Source organism: Phacochoerus africanus, chromosome 3 (genome assembly GCF_016906955.1).
Source record: "Phacochoerus africanus isolate WHEZ1 chromosome 3, ROS_Pafr_v1, whole genome shotgun sequence".
In the NCBI taxonomy this organism is placed as follows: domain Eukaryota; kingdom Metazoa; phylum Chordata; class Mammalia; order Artiodactyla; family Suidae; genus Phacochoerus; species Phacochoerus africanus.
The window spans coordinates 22,977,071-23,001,197 of record NC_062546.1 but is presented as its reverse complement, the minus strand read 5'-3'; the positions used below and the strand labels follow the sequence as shown (position 1 = coordinate 23,001,197).

Here is a 24,127-nt window from a genome sequence, read left to right as displayed (position 1 = left end):
AAAAAATACTGGGATAAAAAGACAATGTGATCCAATCGAGTAAGACGCTTCTTAAAATTTTATCCAACTCAGAAAAAAATATAAAATAAATACATCAAAACGTTACCATGCAATGGGATTGTAACTTTATGTCCCGTTGTCCCTGTTACAATGGCTGTGGCCATTGTTAAAAGACTTTGCCCAGGTGAAATTGATATATTTTCAGCAGTAATACTTGAAGAAGGGGCAATTTTCAGTTTTGTTCCTTCTGTTATGATCCTGTCCATAAGCATCTCCTTTGGGGGGTCTTCCTCAAAAAGTCTTCTTTTCGCACTCCCAGCGGTAGGAGAACTGTAGCGTTCATGGACAGAAATTGGAGACAATGGTTGCATATCTAAAAAAAAGAAATTTATAATAGTTTGACATGTATTCTAAAAGAATAAATCAGGTTTACTCATTCATTCAACAAATAGATACTGAGTTACTAAGCTAATAACAAGGCCTCTGTCCTCATGGAATATCTAGTCTAGTGGGAGAGAGAATGAAATAAATCACAGTAAAACTAGGAGAGCTCATCTTCCTGATTTCTTAAACCTATATATATATATATATATATATAGTCTTTTTGCCTTTTCTAGGGCCGCTCCCGTGGCACATGGAGGTTCCCAGGCTAGGGGTCGAGTGAGAGCTACAGCTGCCGGCCTACGCCAGAGCCACAGCAACAAGGGATCCGAGCCGTGTCTGCAACCTACACCACAGCTCACGGCAATGCCGGATCCTTAACGCACTGAGCAAGGCCAAGATCGAACCCACAACCTCATGGTTCCTAGTCGGATTCATTAACCACTGCACCACAACGGGAACTCCAAACCTCTCCCTATATTAAAGAAGCAAAATATTAAGGGTAAAGTAGAAGCTGAGAGGTAGAATGTGTTGACTGCTAAATTTTAAAAGCAGTCCAATTAGCATCTGTCTATCATATCTATAAAATAACACCTGATAAGAAGGAAAAATGAGTTATTTGGTTCACAGTTTTGCCTCCTCCCACTTTCCCACATTTCAAACAGTTTATGGCAGTAGCTACAGATTTCTGACTCAGCAGATGCAAAGTAATGTTTTTTAAGTGCAATGGAAGATGGAGAGGAGTTAAAGGGTTATGATTCGGGTTAACTTGCCTTAATCTGAGGCATTAGTGATCAGTGTGCTGATCAAAAAACGGTAAGATACGGTTTATGCCTCCATTTTGGTGCTAGCTGTAGGAGCTGCTCTCCTTTCCCTCTCCACTAGGTGCCAAGGGTTCTCCTAGCCCCTGCCATTCTACGTCTTTTCCCACAATCATCCCCCACTTCCCTCAACCCACTGTTTCTTTATAGGTATGTGGTATGTTTTTAAAGTAGAGCACTTCATGGAGGAGTTCCCGTCGTGGCGCAGTGGTTAACGAATCTGACTAGAAACCATGAGGTTGTGGGTTCAATCCCTGGCCTCGATCAGTGGGTTAAGGATCCGGCATTGCCGTGAGCTGTGGTGTAGGTTGCAGACACGGCTCGGATCTGGTGTTGCTGTGGCTCTGGCATAGGCTGGCAGCTGTAGCTCTGATTAGACACCTAGCCTGGGAACCTCCATATGTCCTGGGTGCGGCCCTAAAAAGACCAAAAAAAAAAAAAAAAAGCACTTCATAGAAGTTCCTGCTGTGGCTTAGAGGGTAATGAACCTGACTAGAATCTATGAGCAAGCAGGTTTGATCCCTGGCCTTGATCAGTGGGTTAAAGATCTTGCATTGTGACTCAAAGATGCGGCTCAGATCCCACATTGCTGTGGCTGTGGTGTAGGCAAGCAGCTACAGCTCTATTCTACCCCTGGCCTGGGAATTTCCATATGCCACGAGTGTGGCCGTAAAAAATGACCCAAAATTTAAAAAAAAAAAAAAGTAAAAGTAAAATTACCACACTAATTATTTTTATTCATTTGTATTTTATTTTCTTTTCGTCTTTTTGCCTTTTCTAGGGCCACTCCTATGGCATTTGGAGGTTCCCAGGCTAGGGGTCCAATCGGAGCTGTAGCCACCAGCCTACGCCAGAGCCACAGCAACGCAGGATCTGAGCCACATCTGCAACCTACACCACAGCTCACAGCAACTCCAGATCCTTAATTAACCCACTGAGCAAGGCCAGGGATGGAACCAGCAACCTCATGGTTCCTAGCTGGATTCGTTAACCACTGAGCCACGATGGGAACTCCATCACTAATTATTTTCATACTCACTAATTAGTTATGTCATATGTTTTTAAAACATGTTTAAAAGTTTTAAAAATTATTTCTGACAATAATTTAACAGCTCTCTGTATTACTAAGTGGGGAAATAGTCATGGTTTAATTAAAATCTCTCCATAATTCTGGGGGTTATAAAAGCAGCTCTGACTTCCAGTCTTAGTAAACAAGTAGAAAGTTCTATTGTAGTTCCCATTACCCCTTAACAGAAGTCGACCTAGCTGCCTTATATCTTCTTAGATATTGATTTTCTTAAATCAATGCAGCCCTTCAAACCAACTAGGACTGTTCAGAGCTGACATTTCAAAGGAAAACTCATGTTATAGCCATGAAGTCAGCTGAAAACCCCTTGTAATTTTTTTTTTTTTTTTGCCTAGTACAATACTGGAAAAGCTACAGTAGCTACTCAAAAAAACTTAAGAAACATATAAATTAGTACATTATCTTTTCCTCCCCAGAGTCAAGGCTCAATAATATTATTGTTTTCTGAGGGTTTTTCATTATTTAATTGTCTTGCCTGAACCCTATAAGAAAATAACTTTTTCATCTAATTGCAAAAAATAGTATATCACTTGAATGTTCATAGCAGCATTATTCATAAAAGCCAACATTTGGAAATAATGCCCATCGACTAATGAATGAACAAACAACATGTTATACATCCACACAATGAAATATTATTCAGCCATAAAGAGTAATGAATGCTGATACATGTCACAATATAGATGTACCTTGAAAACATAAAAGAAGCCAATCATAAAGATCACGTTATATAATTTCATTTATATGAAATATCCAGAACAGACAAATCCATAGAGACAAAGAAGATATCAGGCTTTGTCTAGGGTCTTGAGAGAGGGGGAAATAGAGAGTGATTATCATTTGATACAAGATTTCTTTTGGGGGTGATAAAATGTCCTAGAATTAGATAATGGTGATAGTTATACAGTATTGTGAATATATTAAAACCCACTGAATTGTGTACTTTAAAAGGGTGATTTCATGGTATGTGAATTACATCTAATTTTAAAAAGCTCACTGAAAAAATTTAAATACCCAAAAACCATTACAAAGAAGGTAACACAAAATCCCACCATCTGGAAAGAATCACATTTTAGTGTCCATTACTCACAATCTCAGTTCTGAGTTCTCTAGCTAGGCTGCAAAAACACATATACACACACACATACATAAAAATTATAGATACACAGAGTTCATGCTTTGTATAGTTAACAGTATGCATGAGTTTCAGTTACTACAGCTCAGTTAAATTAACAACAGCCTTAACAAAACAGTTCAAATTTCAAATTTCTCTGACTAGCATCCACAAGGACACAGGTTCAATCCCTGGCCTCACTCAGTGGGTTAAGGATCTGGCATTGCCTTGAGCTGTGGTATAGGTTGAGACACAGCTTAGATCTGGCATTGCTGTGGCTGTGGTATAGGCCAGCAACTCCAGCTCCAATTCAACTCCTATCCTGGGAACCTCCACATACCTCTGGAGCTGCCCTAAAAACAAAAACAAAATTTCAAATTTTACTTGCCATTGTATACTGACTGTGAGTAAATGCATAAACTACAAAATTTTTCCACAAATCATTATGTATAGACTAGATGTATATCCTGATTGGTGACCAATCATGTCACTTCTTGCAAAGTCTCATTGTGACTGGATACAGCACACTTGTTCAATTCATGCAGGCAGCAAAGCATATAGTTATGTTGCCTCCTTGTTTCCCAGTGATACACCAGCATAACATTTTACAAAAACAGACAAATGAAAGCAGAAATTGTAAAAAAAGAAAAAAAATTTTTTTCATTTCAACAAATAAATGAAAAGTGATAATGCTGAAAATGAAATTAAAACTGTTGAAGTTATAGAAGAAACAGCTGCCCTAGGAAAATTGACACTGTTGCTGTTCAAGAGATCAGATATGCAGCCAGAAGAATTGCATGAAAATGAAATTTACTGAAATAAATGTGAGAAGTTTTTAAGAAGAAAAAGATGAAAGTGTCCAGTAGAAGTTACAATGGCAAAAAACTTCACATTAAAGGAACTCTGAGATATTTCACAACACCGAAAGCAGAAAGGATAAAATGTCGAAAGCTGATTCAAAATTAGAAAGGAACATGACAGTTCACCAGGGCACAGGAAAGAAGCTCACTCAGTATCATAAGTTATATGAAGGTGGCAAGCACCATTTAAACTAGTTTTTATGTAAGTTTAAAAAAAAAACCAAAAAACAAACCTTGTTTCCAATATTCTCAATGTTTCCAATATTTTAAATTTCAGTGTACTAAGTAAATATTTTCACTATGTTTTTACTTCTTTAAATGGTAACAACTGACAGTAAGAGCTTTTAATTTTGATAAGTTTTTTTTTTTAGGGCTGCACCCATGGCATATGGTCCCAGGCTAGGGGTCAAAATGGAGCTATATAGCTACTAGCCTATACTACAGCCACAGCAACGCCAGATCCGGACCACGTCTGCAACCTACACCATAGCTCATGGCAACCCTGGATCCTTAACCCACTGAGTGAGACCAGGGATTGAACCTGAATCCTCAGGGACACAAGTCAGATTCATTTCTGCTGAGCTACAAAGGAAACTCCAATGAGATTTTTAAAGATCATAAAACAATCCTAATTATTAGCAATGCTCAATGAAGACTGTTTTACATGCACAGCTTGCATATTTTTATGGCCTTGTACCATATATAAAGCAAGACACATAAACATTAGAGGCAAGGAGTTCCCATTGCAGCTCAGTGAAAACGAACCCGACTAGTATCCATGAGGATGTGGGTTCAATCCCTCGCTCCCCTCAGTGGGTTAAGGTCTGGCATTGCTGAGAGCTGTGGTGTACATCGAAGACATTGCTCGGATCTAGTGTTGCTGTGGCTGTGGCATAGGCCAGCAGCTGCAGCTTTGATTTGACCCCTAGCCTGGGAACTTACATATGCTACAGGAATGGCCCTAAAAAGCAAAAACAAAACAAAACAAAAAATTAAATACCATTATAGGTCAAAAATGGGTCTAGAGCAACATTACTATGTAACCTGAAGAGTTGTTCAGTTGAGGTTCATTCAGGGATGTTCTGCCGTCAGAAGAATGTAAATGAAAAAATTCAAGAGCTCTGTAACCCAGGAGATGCACACATCAGTTTGCTACCTCACAAGAGAAAAAAAGAATGCACTAAAATCTTCCTATTAGTAAGGCTCAAATGAACTATTTTGAGGGAGTATAGATAAGCAATTTATTAGATGAACTTAAGTATCCCAAAGAGTTCTCCATTCCACTTTCAACATTTATTTCTCTTTGGAGACCTAGACAGAGAAAGAATATATAACTTTTGTCACATTTGAAAAAGTAGGTATTTAGAAAATTTACACACAGAAATTGACAGCATTTCTATATACTAACAATGAAAAACCAGAAAGAGAAATTAGGGAAGCAATCTTGTTTACCATCACATCCAAAAGAATAAAATACCTAGGAATAAACCTCCCTAAAGAGACAAAAGACCTGTACTCTGAAAACTATAAGATGCTGATGAAAGAAATCAAAGATGACACAAACAGATGGAAAGAAATACCATGCTCTTGGATTGGAAGCATCAATATTATCAACATGACTATACTACCCAAGGCAAGCTACACATTCAATGCAATCCCTATCAAATTACCAAGAACATTTTTCACAGAACTCGAACAAAATATTTTAAAGTTTGTTTGGAAGCACAAAAGACCCAGAATAGCCAAAGACATCCTGAAAAAGAAAAATGGAGCTAGAGGAATCAGGCTCCCGCACTTCAGACTATACACAAAGCAACAGTCATCAAAACCATACAGTTCTGGCACAAAGACAGAAATGTAGATCAGTGGAACAGGATAGAAAGCCCAGAATTAAACACACACACCTACAGCCAACTAATCTATGACAGAGGAGCCAAGAATATACAATGGAGAAAAGACAGCCCTTTCAATGAGTGGTGCTGGGAAAACTGGACAGCCACATGGAAGAGAATGAAATTAGATCACTTCCTAACAACACACACAAAAAAACTCAGAATGGATCAAAGACCCAGATATAAGACCATATACTATAAAACTCTTAGAGGAAAACACAGGCCGAGTACTCTCCGACATAAATGACAGCAACATCTTCTCAGATCCACCTCTTGGAGTAATGACAATAAAAACAAAAATAAATAAATGGGACTTAATTAAACTTGTTTCTTCTGAGCAAAGGAAACCCTAAACAAAACAAAAAGACAACCCATAGAATGGGAGAAAATCTTTGCAAATGAATTGACTGACAAGGGATTAATCTCCAAAATTTATAAACACCCCCTACAGCTCAATACCAAAAAAACGAACAATCCCATCAAAAAATGGGCAGAAGATCTAAACAGACATACAGATGGCCAAAGAAGACATACAGATGGCCAAAAAACACAAGAAAAGATGTTCAACATCACTCATTATTAGAGAAATGCAAATCAAAACCACTATGAGGTACGCCTTACACCAGCCATAATGGCCATCATCAAAAAAGTCTACAAACATGGGAGTTCCCGTCGTGGCTCACTAGTTAACGAATCCGACTAGGAACCATGAAGTTTTGTGTTTGATCCCTGGCCTTGCTCAGTGGGTTAAGGATCCGGTGTTGCTGTGAGCAGTGGTGTAGGTCACAGATGAGGCATGGATCTTGCATTGCTGTGGCTGTGGTGTGGGCCAGTGACCACAGCTCCAATTCAACCCCTAGCCTGGGAACGTCCATATGTCACGCATGTGGCCCTAAAAAAAGCAAAAAAAAAAAAAGAAAGAAAAGAAAAGAAAAAAACCTCAAAACCAAAAAAGCGGACTCAGCAAAGCAATGAAGAAATAAAACAAAACAAACTCATAGATGCAGAGAACAGAATAGTGATTGCCAGGGGGGAAGGGGTTGGAGGTGGGTGAATTGGGTGAAGGGGGTCAACTGTATGGTGATGGATGGTAACTAGACTTTCTGTGGGGAGCACTCGGTAGTGTGTACAGATGTTGAGTTATAATGCTCTACAGCTGAAATTTATATAATAAACTAAAGAAGCTATCATGGACAAGTTTACTAGTAACATGATCCATACAAGTCATCCCCTAAGTCCATCAATATTCTAATAAGCCGATCAAAATTTTATTAAATAATTGACATTTATCTTTTATAATTGTGCAGGTTTAGATAGTTCAATTTATAATGCTGTTGCATTATACTTTATATGTTGTATGTATGTCTTTGAATTTATGACATAATTTTGATCACATCTGTAATGCTTTTAATGTTGAAATAAATTATTACATGAGGGAGGAAAAAAAAAAAAAACCCACTATGAGGTACCACCTTACACCAGCCAGAATGGCCATCATCAAAAAGTCTACAAACATGGGAGTTCTCATCGTGGCTCACTGGTTAACGAATTCGACTAGGAACCATGAGGTTTCAGGTTCGATCGCTGGCCTTGCTCAGTGGGTTAAGGATCCAGCATTGCCATGAGCTGTGGTGTGGGTCACAGATGAAGCTCAGATATGGTGTTGCTGTGGCTCTTGTGTAGGCTGGCAGCTACAGCTCCAATTAGACCCCTAGCCTAGGAACCTCCATATGCCATGGGTGCAGCCCTGAAAAGACAAAAAAAAAAAAAACAAAAAAAAGAAAAGAAAAAATTCTACAAACAATAAGTGCTAGAGGATGTGGAGAAAAAGGAACCCTATTACACTGTCAGTGGAAATGTAAATTGGTGCAACCACTGTGGAAAATAGTACAAGATTCCTCAGAAAACTAAAAATAGAACTACCATTTGATCCAGCAATCCCACTCCTGGGCATCTATCCAAAGAAAACTATGACTCAAAAAGACACATGTACTCCGATGTTCATTGCAGCACTATTTGCAATAGGCAAGACATGGAACCCTAAATGTCCATCGACAGAGGAGTGGATCCAGAAGATGTGGTACATATACACAATGGAATACTACTCAACCATTAAAAGGAAAGAAACAACAGCATTTGTAGCAACATGGATGGACCTAGAAATCATCAGGCTAAGTGAAGTCAGTCAATCAGACACCAACATCAAATGCTATCACTTACATGTGGAATCTAAAAAAAGGACACAATGAACTTCTTTGCAGAACAGATACTGACTCACAGACTTTGAAAAACCTATGGTTTCCAAATTAGACAGGTTGTGGGGTGGGGGGGATGCACTGAGGGTTTGGGATGGAAATGCCTTAAAATTTGGTTGTGATGATTGTTGTACACCTATAAATGTAATAAAATTCACTAATTAAAAAAAGAAAAGAAAAGAAAAAGTAGGTATTTAGCTTCAATAGTTTTCCACTAGTATTGAGGAAAAGTTGTATGTATTTATGAATAGGCCAAAATACCATTTCTAAAATAACTGATGTTGCAATTAAAAAAAATAGATTATATTCCAAATCAGAGTGAAAATCTTATTATACAATGAATCATACAGGGTTGCTGGCATAAACACTAATCCTCTTTTAAATACTGATTTTAAGAAATTAGACTTCTTAATAATACATTAGGCAAGACTTGAAATTTTCTCCGGAAAAAAAAAAAAAAGGACCTTTGTTATTTTTTCATTGTTTTACCAAGGCTGAACGTACCCTTTCGAAGACTCCCACTGTCAGTCCGAACTTCTTTGACTCGTGGATGCATGAGAGGAGACATTGGTATCATGGGAAGATGTCCTTGTACATTTCCCCCATTTCCTGTTTCAAAATTATTTGGGAATATAACCTGCAGAAAACAAAAATGCTTTGCTTTACATACAGTAAAACCCACTGATCAAAACATAACAGAAAAAATGAGAAAAAAGTCTTAACTTTTTTACTATTTATATCCCTTTCTTCTTTTTTACTATTTACACCCCCTTTCTTCTTTACAAAATATAAAAACTCACATTAAGTGCTCAATAGTTAATGTTGTTAAAGGTATGTAAAGAGTTCATCTCACTTAACTTTATATCTAGTTAAGTGTACTGGCCACTAGAAGTAAATCTATAAGCCAGGGACTATTCTTCTTCACTTAGGGATGAGAAAATTGAGGCACAAAATGTGAAATCTGCCCAAGGACACACTACTGCTAAGTATTAGAGGAAAGGCTTCTACCCAAATCCTTTTCCTTCAATTTCATAGCTTTCTTCACTTTCCAAATAGATTTATAATGGCTATATTGATGAATACTAATTAGTGCCCAATTAATCACTGTCTACATCAAAAGACCAAAGAAGCATGGAAGAGAGATTTCAAAAAATTATCTTCTTGGAAGTTCCCACATGGCACAGCAGGTTAAGGATCTGGCGTCGCTGCAGCTGTGGCATGGGCCACAACTGTGGCACAACTTCAGTCTCTAGCCCAGGAAGTTTTCACATGCCGTGGTTGCAGCAAAAAAAAACAAAAAACAAAAACAAAAACCCAAGAAACCAAAAAAAACCCCCCAAAACCCAAATCATCTTCTTGGAGTTCCCTGGTGCCTCAGCAGGTTAAGGATATGGCAATTCCTGGCCCAGGAACTTTCACATGCCAGGCATGTAGAAAAAAAAGAAAAGATCTTTTCAGTTCTTCCTAGTCTTAAGAAATTCTTCTAGTAGTTTGAGATTAGTGAAAAATCAAGATTAATGAAGTAATAAGGAGTCAGAGGAAAAACAAAGGATATATAGACAGAAGTTAAAAAAAAATACCAACGAAGCGGAGGGAGGAGTTCCTGCTGTGGCTCCATGAGGATGTAGGTTTGATCCCTGGCCTTTCTCAGTGAATTAAGGATCTGGCATAGCCATGAGCTGTAGAGTAGCTCACAGATGCGGCTCAAATCCTGCTTTGCTGTGGCTCTGGCATAGGCTAGCAGCTACAGCTCTGATTGGACCACTAGCCTGGGGACTTCCATATGCTATGGGTGCAGCCCTAAAGAGATGAAAAAAGACAAAAACAAAACAAAACAAAAACAAAGAAGTGGAGGGGGAAAAAAACAATTCCTACATGATACTAAACTTAAACATGATTTTTTTTAATTTTTAGGGCCACATCTGTGGCATACGAAAGTTCCCATGCTAGGGCTCAAATCAGATCTGTGGCTGCTGGCCTATGCCACAGAGCCACAGCAACGTAGGATCTGAGCTGAGTCTGTGACCTACACCACAGCTCATGGCAATTCAGATCCTTAGCCCACTGACAGGAGCCAGAGACTGAATCCACATCCTCATGGATACTAGTCAGATTTCACTACTGCTGAGCCACAATGGGAACTCCAAATGTGCAATTTATGTGTATTAGGCAGAAACTTTTGGCCTCTTTATTCTAAATACTACGAATGAAAATTGTTTAATTTTTTATATAGAAATTTGAAAAATTTTTAATGATGGGATTAATGCTTTCTTAGCTCCGATACCAAAAACATAAGAAGCAAAAGAAAAAAAATACATAAACTGGCTAACATTAAAATTAAAAATTTCTGCTTTTCAGGAAAGTAAAAAAACAACCCACAGAAAGGGAGAAAAGTTTTACCAATCATATATTGGATAAGGGAGTGTATCTAAAATATGTAAAGAACTCCTGGAGTGGAGTTCTTTATATATTGGTGTGGAGTTGGTGTGGAGAAACTAAAATCTTTATACACTAATGATAGGAATGTTAAATGGTGCAGCCACTTTGGAAAAGTTTGACAGTTCCCCCAAAGCATAAAGAGAGTTACTATATGACCCAGCAATTCCACTGTTAGCCACATACTCAAGAAAAATGAAAACATATGTCCACACAAAAACTTACTCATGAATGTTCATCACAGCATTGTTCTTAACAGTCAAAAGGTGAAAACCACCCAAGTTCATCCACTGATAAATGAATAAACTAAGTAGTATATGCGTGCAATGGAATATTACTAAGCCGGTAAGAAGAAATGAAGTGCTAATACATACAATTTGGACAAACCCTGAAAATATTATTCTAATAAAATAATCCATTAAGAAAGGACTGCATATATGATTCCATTTACATGAAATGTCCAGAACATGAAAATAAATAGAGAAGGAAAGTAGATTACCAGTTGCTTAGGGCTAGGAAGAGGATAAGAGAGAGTAGGGAAGCAAACATTTCTTGTTCCCTCAAGAAATTTAGGTATGTTCCAAAACTGGCAGTAGTGATGACTGCACATATCTACAAATATACTAAAGACTACTGAATTGTTTACTTATGAGTCAACGGCATGGTGTGGGAACTATGTCTCAATAGAGCTATTATTTTATAAAATGATAGGATTATTAGCCTTGCCCTAACTCACTTCTTCACAGGTAGGAACTTTGTTTGCAGAAGCCTGGAGAGCCTCCCACAGCGTAGAATCATGACTCCATGCTAAACTCTCCAAAATCTGTTCTTCGATGCTGTTTAGGTGTTTCACCATGTCCCTGGATAGCCCTTCCTCTGAGCGGATAACCACCTCAATAACCTGGAGAAGAGAAAACTGAGAAAGTAATGTGGTCTCAAGCAGTCAGTTCTAGACGAGGCTTGCAGGTATGGCTAGCTCTAGTCTTATAGATAACACAGAACCAAGAATATCTTAGAACCATAACTCTAAGATTTATTAATATATTTTAACTTATAAAGAAGTTTTTGAGGTCTTTAAAAACTTTCATATACATTTCTGGTTTTCATGTTTTATTTATACATGGGAAACTGAGGCAATGATAGGTGAAACTGGTTGATATCCCAACAGTGGTAGAAGTCAGGTTCCCAATCCAGTGCAATTTTGAATTCACTGCCCATTCTCAGACTATTATTCCAACTTTAGGCATATTCAGGTATAAAAATTCAACTCATCAACTAACTTTTCTAAAATTAATAGTTTGAAAGTAACATAGATGACAAAATATTAACTAAATCATGCCAAAAATGTAATAATAGCATCAGTTTTAAATTCAGACCTTAGGGAGTTCCTGTCGTGGCATAGCAGAAACAAATTCGACTAGGAACAATGAGGTTGTGGGTATGATTCCTGGCCTTGCTCAGTGGGTTAAGGATCCGGCGTTGCCATGAGCTGTGGTGTAGGTCGCAGATGCGGCTCAGATCTGGCATTTCTGTGGCTCTGGCTGTGGCCAACAGCTATAGTTCTGATTTGACCCCTAGCTTGGGAACCTCCATATGCCACATGTGCAGCCCTAAAAAGCAAAAAAAAAAAAAAAAAATCAGATCTTAGGTAACATTAAATATTATTAGAGATATAACCTCTGTGTTTATAAGAAAAATGTTCCAGCAGAAAAACATTTGCCCATGGCATGCAAAAAGTTCCTGGCCAGAGATCAAACCCATGCCACAGCAAGCAGAGCCATGGCAGTGACAATGTGGGATCCTTAACCCACTGTGCCACAAGGGAACTCCCAGGCCTTTTCGTTCTCCTGGGAGAAAGAGCTTTTTTGTTCTTCAAGATTATGATTTACATCCATCAAATGGAAAACTAAAAGTTAACTATTTAGTGTCTGGACAAATGTGCAAGTCAGTGATGGAAAAACTCAAGCTGTGAGATTGGCTTAATTTACTGATGCCCTCTCTGCTTATATCTTTTGTCCTTGATCCCACCTCAAAAGGAATATATTTTCAGAATACTTCTCGAAATATTCTCCAGACATCACTACAGTTCACTTCTACAGCTCTAAGATAAACAGGATGTTTATGTCAGGCACATCATAATAGAACTCTGCTCTCATCTCACCTTATAAAAATAAAACGGTTGCAGATTAAGAACTTCAATAATCCAGGGAAAAGTACGAGGTGAGCTATAGGCAAAGAGCACAATTTCCAAACAACAGGCCATCAAGGAATGATGAAATATATCCTGCTCTAAAAGAACCTTGGGGAAGAGAAAGGCCACAGTTTAATAAATTTCTCAGCAATTTTAGCCTCTATCATTATAGAAAGAGGACTACAGAAACAAGATAATATAACTTATATAAGTTAAACATTATAAGGGTTTTTTTTTGTTTTTTGTTTTTGTCTTTTATCCTTTTAGGGCCACACCTGAGGCAGATGGAGGTTCCCAGGCTAGGGGTCTAATCAGAGCTGTAGCTGCTGGCCTACACCAGAGCCACAGCAATGCCAGATCCGAGCCGCATCTGTGACCTACACCACAGCTCCCAGCAAAGCTGGATCCTTAACCCACTGAGCGAAGCCAGGGATCAAACCCGCAACCTCATGGTTCCTAGTCAGATTCGTTTCTGCTGCACCACAATGGAAACTCCATTATAACTTATATAACTATAAAATATAATAGATTATCAGAGATAAAAATCTGAGTTCTTAAACTGGTAAAGAATTTTCTTATAAGATATAATATTGCTCAGTGATAGATCTTAAATTTAGATGAGGCATAGACAACAACCTATTTTGAAACTGGAGCAAACATAAAATAATTAATATTCCCATCAAGAGAAAAGCATAAGAATTGGGTCCTTTATTTAAATGAGTTTTATGTCAATTATTTTGCCAACATGAGGGCAAAATTTATTAATCAAAACACTAAAATCAAAGGTATTACTATATCACAGCTAAGACTTTTTAGGAGTTCAGAGAAAGAAATATATTACTAATAAGATAAAGTCCTGTTTCATCAGTGAGTTTAACATTTAACACAAGTTTTCAGTTTTATAAATTGTGTTTGTTGCCAACCTCTCAAATACCATTTCAAATCAACAAGAAGAAACAGAAAATAGCTTGGATAAAACAAGGAGTTATTTGTAATTACAAACTGTATATGAAACTGAAAGTGGATGAAAAGATGACAAATTACTCAGCAAAAAGTAGGATGGTCAAATGTAAGGGCCTAAAGAGAGACACTTAATAGAATTTGTTCCATGCAATCTGGAAAAATACAGCAACAGGCAGAATGGAAAATACAGCACAGGCAGAATGGAAAGCAAAAGTTAAGCAGGGGCTGACATGGACGGATTATTTAAAGGTTTATAATACTTAGAACTTCTCTGGTCCCCACCTAGAATCCACTCTAACAAGTCAGATGATAAGGCTCTAATCTATCCCAAACAAGGATCTGGAGAATTATTCTCTATAGAAACTGAACTAGTATCAGAGCCTGAGAACACTAGGTATAGAAGAGACTGTGGTTTTTGGTGAAAATCCGCCAACTGAATTGTGAGGTCAAGTTTCCCTTCCTTGTTCTGCTCACCAACAGCCAGGCAAGAGATTAGTGGGTACTTCTCTAGAGAAACTGAAATATTCCAGACAAGCCTTAAAGACACCAAAAGTCCAGTGTGTCTATACTACATGATCACCTTGAGGCTACTGGACTTGTACTGCCACTCTTTGAACAAAGCTGTTTTGTCAACATAAGAGTTAATTAATGTCTCATTTTTAGCACCTCATTCAAAAGGCAGACATTTGAAAAAAGTCTCCAATTAAAAGATAAATGTGTAATTCAACATTTGAGGAAAGACTCCAAGTAGAAAACAAAAAGATCAAAACAAATGGAATAGAAATTCAGAGGCAAACACAGGCAACAGAAGAAAACCTCAAAGAAATCTAAGTTGACATCAAAGAATAAGAAAGAGATCTTAGAAAGGAAAATATAGCTAAAATAAAAAGTTCTTGGGAGTTCCCGTCGTGGCACAGTGGTTAACAAATCCAACTAGGAACCATGAGGTTTCGGGTTTGATCCCTGGCCTTGCTCGATGGGTTAACGATCTGGCATTGCCGTGAGCTGTGGTGTAGGTTGCAGACACGGCTCGGATCCTGCGTTGCTCTGGCTCTGGCGTAGGCCGGTGGCTACAGCTCCGATTCGACCCCTAGCCTGGGAACCTCCATATACCGCGGGAGCAGCCCAAGAAATGGCAAAAAGACAAAAATAAATAAATAAATAAATAAAAATAAAATAAAAAGTTCTTTAGAACTGGTTAATGAAAAGTTGAGTAAATATCCTTAGAAGTAGAACAAAAGACAAAGAAATGGAAAATAAGAGGGTAATCCAGAAGATCCTTTATCTAAATAATAAGCTCCAGAAAAAAACAAATCAGTGGGCAATACATTATCTAAGAAGTAATTCAATAGGAGTTCCTGTCATGGCTCTGTGGAAATGAGTCTGAGTAGTATCCATGAGGACGCAGGTTCGATCCCTGGCCTCTCTCAGTGGGTTAAGGATCTGGCATTGCCCTGAGCTGTGGTGTGGGTCACAGATGTGGCCTGGATCTGGCGTTGCTGTGGCTATGGAGCAGGCTGGCAGCTACAGCTCCAATTCGACCCCTAGTCTGGGAACCTTCATATGCCATGAGTGAAGCCCTAAAAAGACAAGAAAGAAAGAAAGAAGGAAAGAAGGAAAGAAAGAAAGAAAGAAGGAAGGAAGGAAGGAAGGGAAGAAGGAAGGAAGGAAGGAAGGAAGAAAGGAAGAAAGAAAGAGAAAGAAAGAAAAAGACCAAGAACTACAGGACATATTTCTGGACTAAAAGAGCAATTCTGTATGAATGCCCAACACATGAATGAAAAGATCCACAATTAAGGCACTTTATTATAAATTTCAGAACATTAGTGATAAAAGGAAGACACTAAGATCCCAGAAAGTAAAAACAGATCACATACCAATACTAAGAATTAGAATGCCACTGGGCTTCTAATTAGCAATACTGAAACCTAGAAGATAATGGAGCAAAGCCTGCAAAATCACAAAAGAAAATGATTGTCAATCTAGAATTTTATACCCAGACAATTATTAGCCAAGTGTGAGTCTAAAATAAGATATGTAATATTTGTAAAAAGAGACTTAAAAGAAGGTAAGCTTTCGGAGTTCCCGTTGTGGCGCAGTGGTTAACGAATCCAACTAGGAACCATGAGGTTGTGGGTTTGGTCCCTGCCCTTGCTCAGTGGGTTAACGATCCAGTGTTGCCATATGTAGGTTGCAGACGCGGCTCGGATCCCGCGTTGCTGTGGCTCTGGCGTAGGCTGGTGGCTACAGCTCCGATTCAACCCCTAGCCTGGGTACCTCCATATGCTGCGGAAGTGGCCCAAAGAAATAGCAAAAAAGACAAAAAAAAAAAAAGGTAAGCTTTCAACACTTTACTTGCACTTATAAAATGTCTACACCAGTGGATTATAAAGTCTTATATGTATAGAGTAACCACTAAAAAAAAAATCTAATTGGTACAACACTGTAAATCAACTATACTTTTATTTAAAAAAAGACTAAAAACAAAAAAACAAAAAAATTTATATAGGAGTTCCCTTGTGGCACAGCAGGATGAGGATCAGGCATTGTCACTGCAGCAGCTTGGGTTGCTGCAGTGGCACAGGTTTGATCCCTGGCCCAGGAAAAATTCCTGGCCTGGGAACTTGCATATATGACACAGACATAGCCAAGAAGAAATTTATACAAAGATATATAGTCTAAAAATGTTCAAAGTAACCCACAGGAAAGTAGGAAAATGAAAACAGAAAAACAAAAGACAAAAACCAGAAAACAAATGCAAAAATGTCACACTTATGCCCTAACATACCAATAACTAAATGTAAGCCATCTAATTTCACCTATTAAAAGGAAAAGTCTGGGAGTTCCCTCATGGCACAGTGGAAACGAATCCGACTAGGAACGAGGAGGTTGTGGGTTCAATCCCTGGCCTCACTCAGTGGGTTAAGGATCTGGCATTGCCATGAGGTGTGCTATAGGTTGCAGACAACAGCTCGGATCTGATGTTGCTGTGGCTGTGACATAGGCTGGCAGCTGCAGCTCTGATTCGACTTGTAGTCTGGGAACCTCCATATGCTGAAGGTTTGGCCCTAAAAAGTAAAAATAAATAGAAAAATAAATAAAAGGAAAGTCTGACATAGTAGATTAAAAAAAAAAATGGAGTTCCTGTCGTGGTGCTGCGGTAACAAATCTAACTAGTATCCATAAGGATGCAGATTCCATCCCTGGCCTCACTTAGTAGGTTAAGGATCTGGCATCGCCATGAGCTGTGGTGTAAGTCACAGACATGGCTCATATTTTGCGTTGCTGTGGCTGTGGTGCAGGCTGGCAACTGTAGGTCTAATCTGACCCCTAGCCTGGGAACTCCCATATGCCATGGGTGTGGTCCTAAAAAATGAAAACAAACAAAATTCTTGGTGTGTCTTCTTTTGGAAGCACCTGTTCTACGAGCCTGAGAAGAGGCCAGGCTACAGCACCGTATGGTGCAGCCCTACCAAAAAAACCCTAAAAAACTATTCAACTATATACTGCCTATAAGAGACTTACTTTAGGAGTTCAAGTAGTCACTCAGTGGAAACGAATCTGACTAGCATCCATGAGGATGCAGATTAGCTCCCTGGTCGCTCAGGATCTGGCATTGCCACAAGCTGTGGTGTAGGTAGCAGACATGGCTCGGATCCCACATTGCTGTGGCTGTGGCACAGGCCGGCAGCTATAGTTCCAATTTGACCCCTAGCCTAGGAACCTCCATACGCCACGGGTGCAGCCCTAAAAAAAAAAGACAAAAAAAAAGGAAACTTACGTTGAAGGTAATGATACAGGTAGAATGAAAGTAAAACAATAAAAAAAGAGGAGTTCCCTGGTGGCCTAGCAGGATAAGGATCAGGTGTTGTCACTGCTGTGGCATGGGTTTGGTCCCTGGCCCAGGGAACTTCTATAAGCCACAGGCGCAGGCAAAAAAAAAAAAAAAGAAGGAAAAAGATATACAAGCACACCTTGAAGATACTGTGTGTTTGGTTCCAGACCACTGCAATAAAGTGAATATGGCAATAAAGCAAATACCACAATGAAGTGAGTCACACCAATTTGGGGGGGCTTCTCAATGCATATAAATGTTATTTTGGAGTTCCTAACTGTGGTGCAGTGGGTTAATGACTGGCTTAGCTCTGCAGAGGTGCCAGTTCAACTCCTGGCCCAGAACAGCAGGTTAAGGATCTGGTGTTGCTACAGCTGTGGCAGAGGTCACAGCTGTGGCTGGGATTTGATCCCTGACCTAGGAACTTCCATAGACTGAGAGGGCGGTCGAAAATGAAAAAAAAAAAGGAATAAAAACAGTTACGTTTACACTATACTGTAGTCTATTAGTGTGCAACAGCATTACGTCTAAAAAAATACCTTAATTTAAAAATACTTTAGCGGGTTCTCATTGTGGTGCAGCAGAAATGAATCTGCCTAGGAACCATGAGGTTGCAGGTTTGATCCCCGGCCTCACTCAGTGGGTTAAGGATCTGGCTTTGCCGTGAGCTATGGTGTAGGTCACAGACAAGGCTTGGATCTGGCGTTGCTGTGGCTGTGGCGTAGGCTGGCAGCTGTAGCTCTGATTCAGTCCTTAGCCTGGGAACCTCCATATGCCGTGGGCATGGCCCTAAAAGGCAAAAAACAAAAAACTTTAGGAGTACCCACTGTGGCACAATGGGTTAAGAACCCCACTTCAGTGGTTTGGGTTACAGTGGAGGTGTAGGTTTGATCCCTGGCCCAGCACAGTGGGTTAAAGATGTGGCATTGCCACAGCTGTGGTGCAGTTTGTAGCAGTAGCTCAGATTCAGTCTCTGGCCCCAGAACTTCCATGTGCCACAAGTACAGTCAAAAAAATAAAAAAAACCACTTTATCACTAAAAAATGTTAAACATCATATGAGGCTTCAGTGAGTTGTAGTCTTTTTTTTTTTTTTTGTCTTTCTGCTGTTTCTTGGGCCGCTCCCGCGGCATATGGAGGTTCCCAGGCTAGGGGTCGAATCGGAGCTGTAGCTGCCAGCCTACGCCAGAGCCATAGCAACGTGGGATCCGAGCCGCGTCTGCAACCTACACCACAGCTCACAGCAACACCGGATCCTTAACCCACTGAGCAAGGGCAGGGATCGAACCCGCAACCTCATGGTTCCTAGTCGGATTCGTTAACCACTGCGCCACGACGGGAACTCCCAGTGAGTTGTAATCTTTTTGCAATAAATTCCTAGCCTCGGAACTTTCATATGCTGTGGGTGTGGCCCTAAAAAGGCAAATAAAGAAGAAAAAAAAGTTTATGATATTGCAAGAATTAGCAAAACATGACACAGAGAAATAAAGTGAGATAATGCTATTAAAAAATGGCACCAGTAGCTTTGTTTGATGCAAGGTTGCCACAAACCTTTAACTTATAAAAAATTTGTCATCTGCATAGTGAAATAAAGTCAAGAACAATAAAACCAGGTATGCCTGTATCATATAAGCATTACTCAAAAGAAAGTAGGAGTGACTAATATGTAAACATCAGCCAGATGACTTCAGAACAAAGACAATAACCAGATTCAAAGAGGGACATTCTGTCATGATAAAATGATTAATTCACCAAGGGGACAGTAATCTCAATGCCTATGCATCAAACAACAGAGCTTCAAAATAGATAAATTAAAAAGATATGATAGAACTGAAAGGAGAAATAGATAAATCCACAATTTTATTTGGAGACTTCAATACCCTTCTCTCTTCTTAACAACTGATAGAACTAGACCAAAAATTAGCAAGGACATAGAACTCAACACCATCATTAGCCAACAGGACAGAATTGATATTTATAAGAACACTCCACCCAAACAACAGGAGAATATACATTCTTTTCAAGTGCCTGGAATATTTACGAAGATAACCGATATCCTGAGTCATAGAATAAATCTCAACAAATGTAAAAGAAATGAACTCATAAAAAGTGTATTATAACACTACAGATATGGGGAGTTCTCGTCGTGGCACAGTGGTTAACGAATCCGACTAAGAACCATGAGGTTGCGGGTTCGATCCCTGCCCTTGCTCAGTGGGTTAAGGATCCGGCATTGCCGTGAGCTGTGGTGTAGGTTGCAGACTCGGCTCGGATCCCGCATTGCTGTGGCTCTGGCGTAGGCTGGCAGCTACAGCTCCGATTCGACCCCTAGCCTGGGAACCTCCATATGCTGTGGGAGCGGCCCAAGAAATGGCAAAAAGACCAAAAAAAAAAAAATAATAATAATAATAAAAAAAAAAACCCTACAGATATGGAAAACAAATTAGTGGCTAAAGAGAGTGACTGTCATTTAAGAAGGGGTAGCATGAAGGAGATCTTTGTGGTAACGAACAGTTCTCTACCTTGATTTTGTGGTAGTTACCTAATCTACACCTGATACAATGGTAAAGAGGGAGATACATGCTTTGTTCCAATGTCCATTTCCTGGTTTTGCTATTATACTATGTAAAATGTTACCACTGGGGCAACTGGATACTTGGGATTCCTCTGTACTACCTTTGCAACTTTCTGTGAATCTGCAATTATTTCAAAATAAAAAGTTGAAAATGTACTTCTTTCTCAGGAAGTTATGGGAGCATATGATCTATCAAACATCAATAAATCACAGAAAAGAAAGACACAGAATCCAGGAAAAATGAGGAACCAACATAGAAGCAAATTGCCAAGGTGCAAAGACAAATTTTATTGCAACAGTTGTGCAGCAGCCCCAAACATCAATCTGTCCCTACTGGAACTGAATGTCAGAAGGCTCCATGGAGTTCCCGTCGTGGCGCAGTGGTGAACGAATGTGACTAGGGACCATGAGGTTGCGGGTTCGGTCCCTGCCCTTGCTCAGTGGGTTAACGATCTGGTGTTGCCGTGAGCTGTGGTGTAGGTTGCAGACGTGGCCCGAATCCCGCGTTGCTGTGGCTCTGGCATAGGCTGGAGGCTACAGCTCTGATTTGACCCCTAGCCTGAGAACCTCCATATGCCGCGGGAGCGGCCCAAGAAACAGCAAAAAGACAAAAAAAAAAAAAAAAAAGAAGAAGAAGGCTCCAAAAGTAAGATGGGAGATAAGGAGGAGGAAACAGAGATCATATGATAAGTTTGACTTTTTTAAAAAAATTCCTTTAGGTACAGAGTGATCAGAGTTGATCAAACACCCCAAAATGAAGTAATTAAAGAAAAAAACTGCCAACAAATTATTACATAAAAATCCCTGAGAGGTATGCCCACATATCTTAATTATCAGCTGGCTTAACAGTTGGGTGATTTCATTATTAGCTAGAAAGGGATAAAGGACAAAAAAAAGGGCCCAAACGTAAAGGATAATGATGGTGTACCAAAGACAAATTTCATGTATTTCACACTTTTGCCTAGAGGCAGCTAGCACTAGATGTGCCAAAGACAAGTAAACATGTCATCTTGGCTAAGTTTGGCATTAACTGCTGACCCCCACAATGAACTGCAGAGACTCTCAATATACTGCTTCCAGGCTTAGGATCTGTGGACCTTGCCAGTGGCTGGGAGAGTTAATTTACTTACTGACATATCCATTCCATGAAGTCTTCGTGTTTCTTGAACCATTATGGTCTCTAATATTTTATAATACAAAATTTCTGCAAGCTTTAGTCTGTTTACAGCAAAGTCTATGGGGGGAAATAAAGGGAAAACATGTGCTAATGAAATGCAGCTATTAACTAAAAAACAAAACCTATATAAACTTAAATCTGATGTATTTAAAATAGGAGGGAGGGAAAAAACTTGAATTTCTATTTTTGGGGGTACAATTTATCTACTTTCAATGATGTATCAACTTCAGTTTTGTCTACTTACCTATGTGAGATCCTGGCTGTTCATCTGTTGATTGAGTATAGTGTTGGCAGAAAGCCTCTCCTATTCCTTTCACTATTTTCATAATGTTTTCCATAGGATTACGCATACACGACCTATAAAATACAAAAGGAACCTAATTACCAGGAAAAAAAATTGAGACTACCAACATTTCTTTTTCGTTTTTTTAAGGGTTGCAGGTGTGGCACATGGAAGTTTTCAGGTTAGGGGTTGAATCGGAGCTACGGCTGCCAGCCTACACCACAGCCACAGCAACGCCAGAGTCAAGCCACATCTTCAACCTACACCACAGCTCGTGGCAAAGCCAGTCTTAACCCACTGAGCAGAGCCAGAGATTGAACCTGCATCCTCATAGATACTTGCTGAGTTTGTTTCTGCTGAGCCACAGTGGGAACTCCCAAGATTACCAACATTTCTTCTTTCAAGAATTAAGCTTAGGAGATCCCGTCGTGGCGCAGTGGTTAACGAATCTGACTAGGAACCATGAGGTTGCAGGTTCGGTCCCTGCCCTTGCTCAGTGGGTTAAGGATCCGGCGTTGCCTTGAGCTGTGGTGTAGGTTGCAGACGCGGCTCGGATCCCGCGTTGCTGTGGCTCTGGCGTAGGCCGGCGTCTACAGCTCCGATTAGACCCCTAGCCTGGGAACCTCCATATGCAGCGGGAGCGGCCCAAGAAATAGCAACAGCAACAACAACAACAACTACAACAACAACAAAAAAAAAGACAAAAAAAAAAGAATTAAGCTTAGTCTTTAATTACCAAAGTCCATATGCTCAGTTGTAAACCTAGATATATAAACATAGCATATTTCAAACCAGCCTATATCCTTTAAATAAAATCATTTTGCATATTGTTTTGGAATTTCACATTAGGGGAGTTAATGTCCTCTAAATCATGCTTCTATTTGTATGAAATTCTAGGAAAGGCAAAACTATAAGGTCAGAAAACATACCAGTGGTTTCCAAAGGCTGGGGATGGTGTAGGAACTGACAACAAAGGGGCATAAATTTGGGGGGACTATACTATGTCTTGATCATGGTGGTAATGGTTATACATCTGTATGCATTTGTCAAATGTGATACGACTGTACAGTAAAAAGGATGACGTATATAAATTATATTTCAATAAGCCTTTTTTAAGAAAAATAGAACAATGATATGGCAGTGTTTATGTATATATTGTGCAACTGTATGTAGCTGTTACCAAAGCCAAAAGAATAACAAATTTAAAAAAACAGAAAACTAAAAAGGAGGATATTTGGTAAGAAGTAATTAACCTTGTTACTTTTATATTAACTCTTGTTAGTTTTCTGTTATTCAAACACAGAATACAGGTCTTAATTCAGAAATGACAAACAATCCAAGACTATGAGAAAGGATATGACTTGTCCAAAGCCAAACAACTAGTGTAGGGTTCAGGATTCCCAATCCCATGCTCAAAAGACCAGCATCACATGCAGAAAGGTAGGTAGCATACATGACAAAACACTTCATTTTCTTTCTTTTTTTTTTCTTTTGTCTTTTGTTGTTGTTATTGTTGCTATTTCTTGGGCTGCTCCCGCGGCATATGGAGTTTCCCAGGCTAGGGGTTGAATCGGAGCTGTAGCCACCGGCCTACACCACAGCCACAGCAACGCGGGATCCGAGCCGCGTCTGCAACCTACACCACAGCTCACGGCAACGCCGGATCGTTAACCCACTGAGCAAGGGCAGGGACCGAACCCGCAACCTCACGGTTCCTAGTCGGATTCGTTAACCACCGCGCCACGACGGGAACTCCAGAACACTTCATTTTCTTATCAAATTCCTCTGATGTAAAGCTGTGCCTCTTGAGTTATATTTTTGTTCAACTAGGTTGTCTTTTTTATTATGTGGTTAAAAATTTTTAAGTGTATATCATTGTGAGCTATGTGCACAACATTGTAATTACTGTACACCTCTAGAACTTTTCATCTTTTTTTTTTGTCTTTTTGCCTTTTCTAGGGCTGCTCCCGCGGCATATGGAGGTTCCCAGGCTAGGGGTTGAATCGGAGCTGTAGCCACCGGCCTATGCCAGAGCCACAGCAACCACGGGATCCGACCCGCATCTGCAACCTACACCACAGCTCACGGCAACGCCGGATCCTTAACCCACTGAGCAAGGCCAGGGACCGAACCCGCAACCTCATGGTCCCTAGTCAGATTCGTTCACCACTGCGCCACGACGGGAACTCCAGAACTTTTCATCTTGTATAAACAAAACTCTATACTTGTTTCCCCCTCCCCTGACTCTGGCAACTACC

General features: G+C 39.6%; 1 protein-coding gene across 6 annotated transcripts in view; it reads right to left on the bottom strand.

Annotated features, from left to right (window-relative positions):
- Positions 1 to 24,127, bottom strand: part of RBL1 (RB transcriptional corepressor like 1) — a 76,904-nt gene that overhangs the window by 24,038 nt on the left and 28,739 nt on the right. For 4 of the 6 annotated variants that reach the window (XM_047771138.1, XM_047771134.1, XM_047771136.1 and 1 more), the window contains 6 exons: positions 21,831 to 21,943; positions 21,540 to 21,643; positions 13,008 to 13,145; positions 11,583 to 11,762; positions 8,915 to 9,047; positions 107 to 373 (listed from right to left, as the gene is read on the bottom strand). In XM_047771138.1, coding sequence (XP_047627094.1) covers positions 107 to 373; positions 8,915 to 9,047; positions 11,583 to 11,762; positions 13,008 to 13,145; positions 21,540 to 21,643; positions 21,831 to 21,943 — 935 coding nt within the window. The remainder of the gene's footprint in view (positions 1 to 106; positions 374 to 8,914; positions 9,048 to 11,582; positions 11,763 to 13,007; positions 13,146 to 21,539; positions 21,644 to 21,830; positions 21,944 to 24,127) is intronic. The other 2 variants (XM_047771135.1, XM_047771137.1) reach the window with 2 other exon arrangements.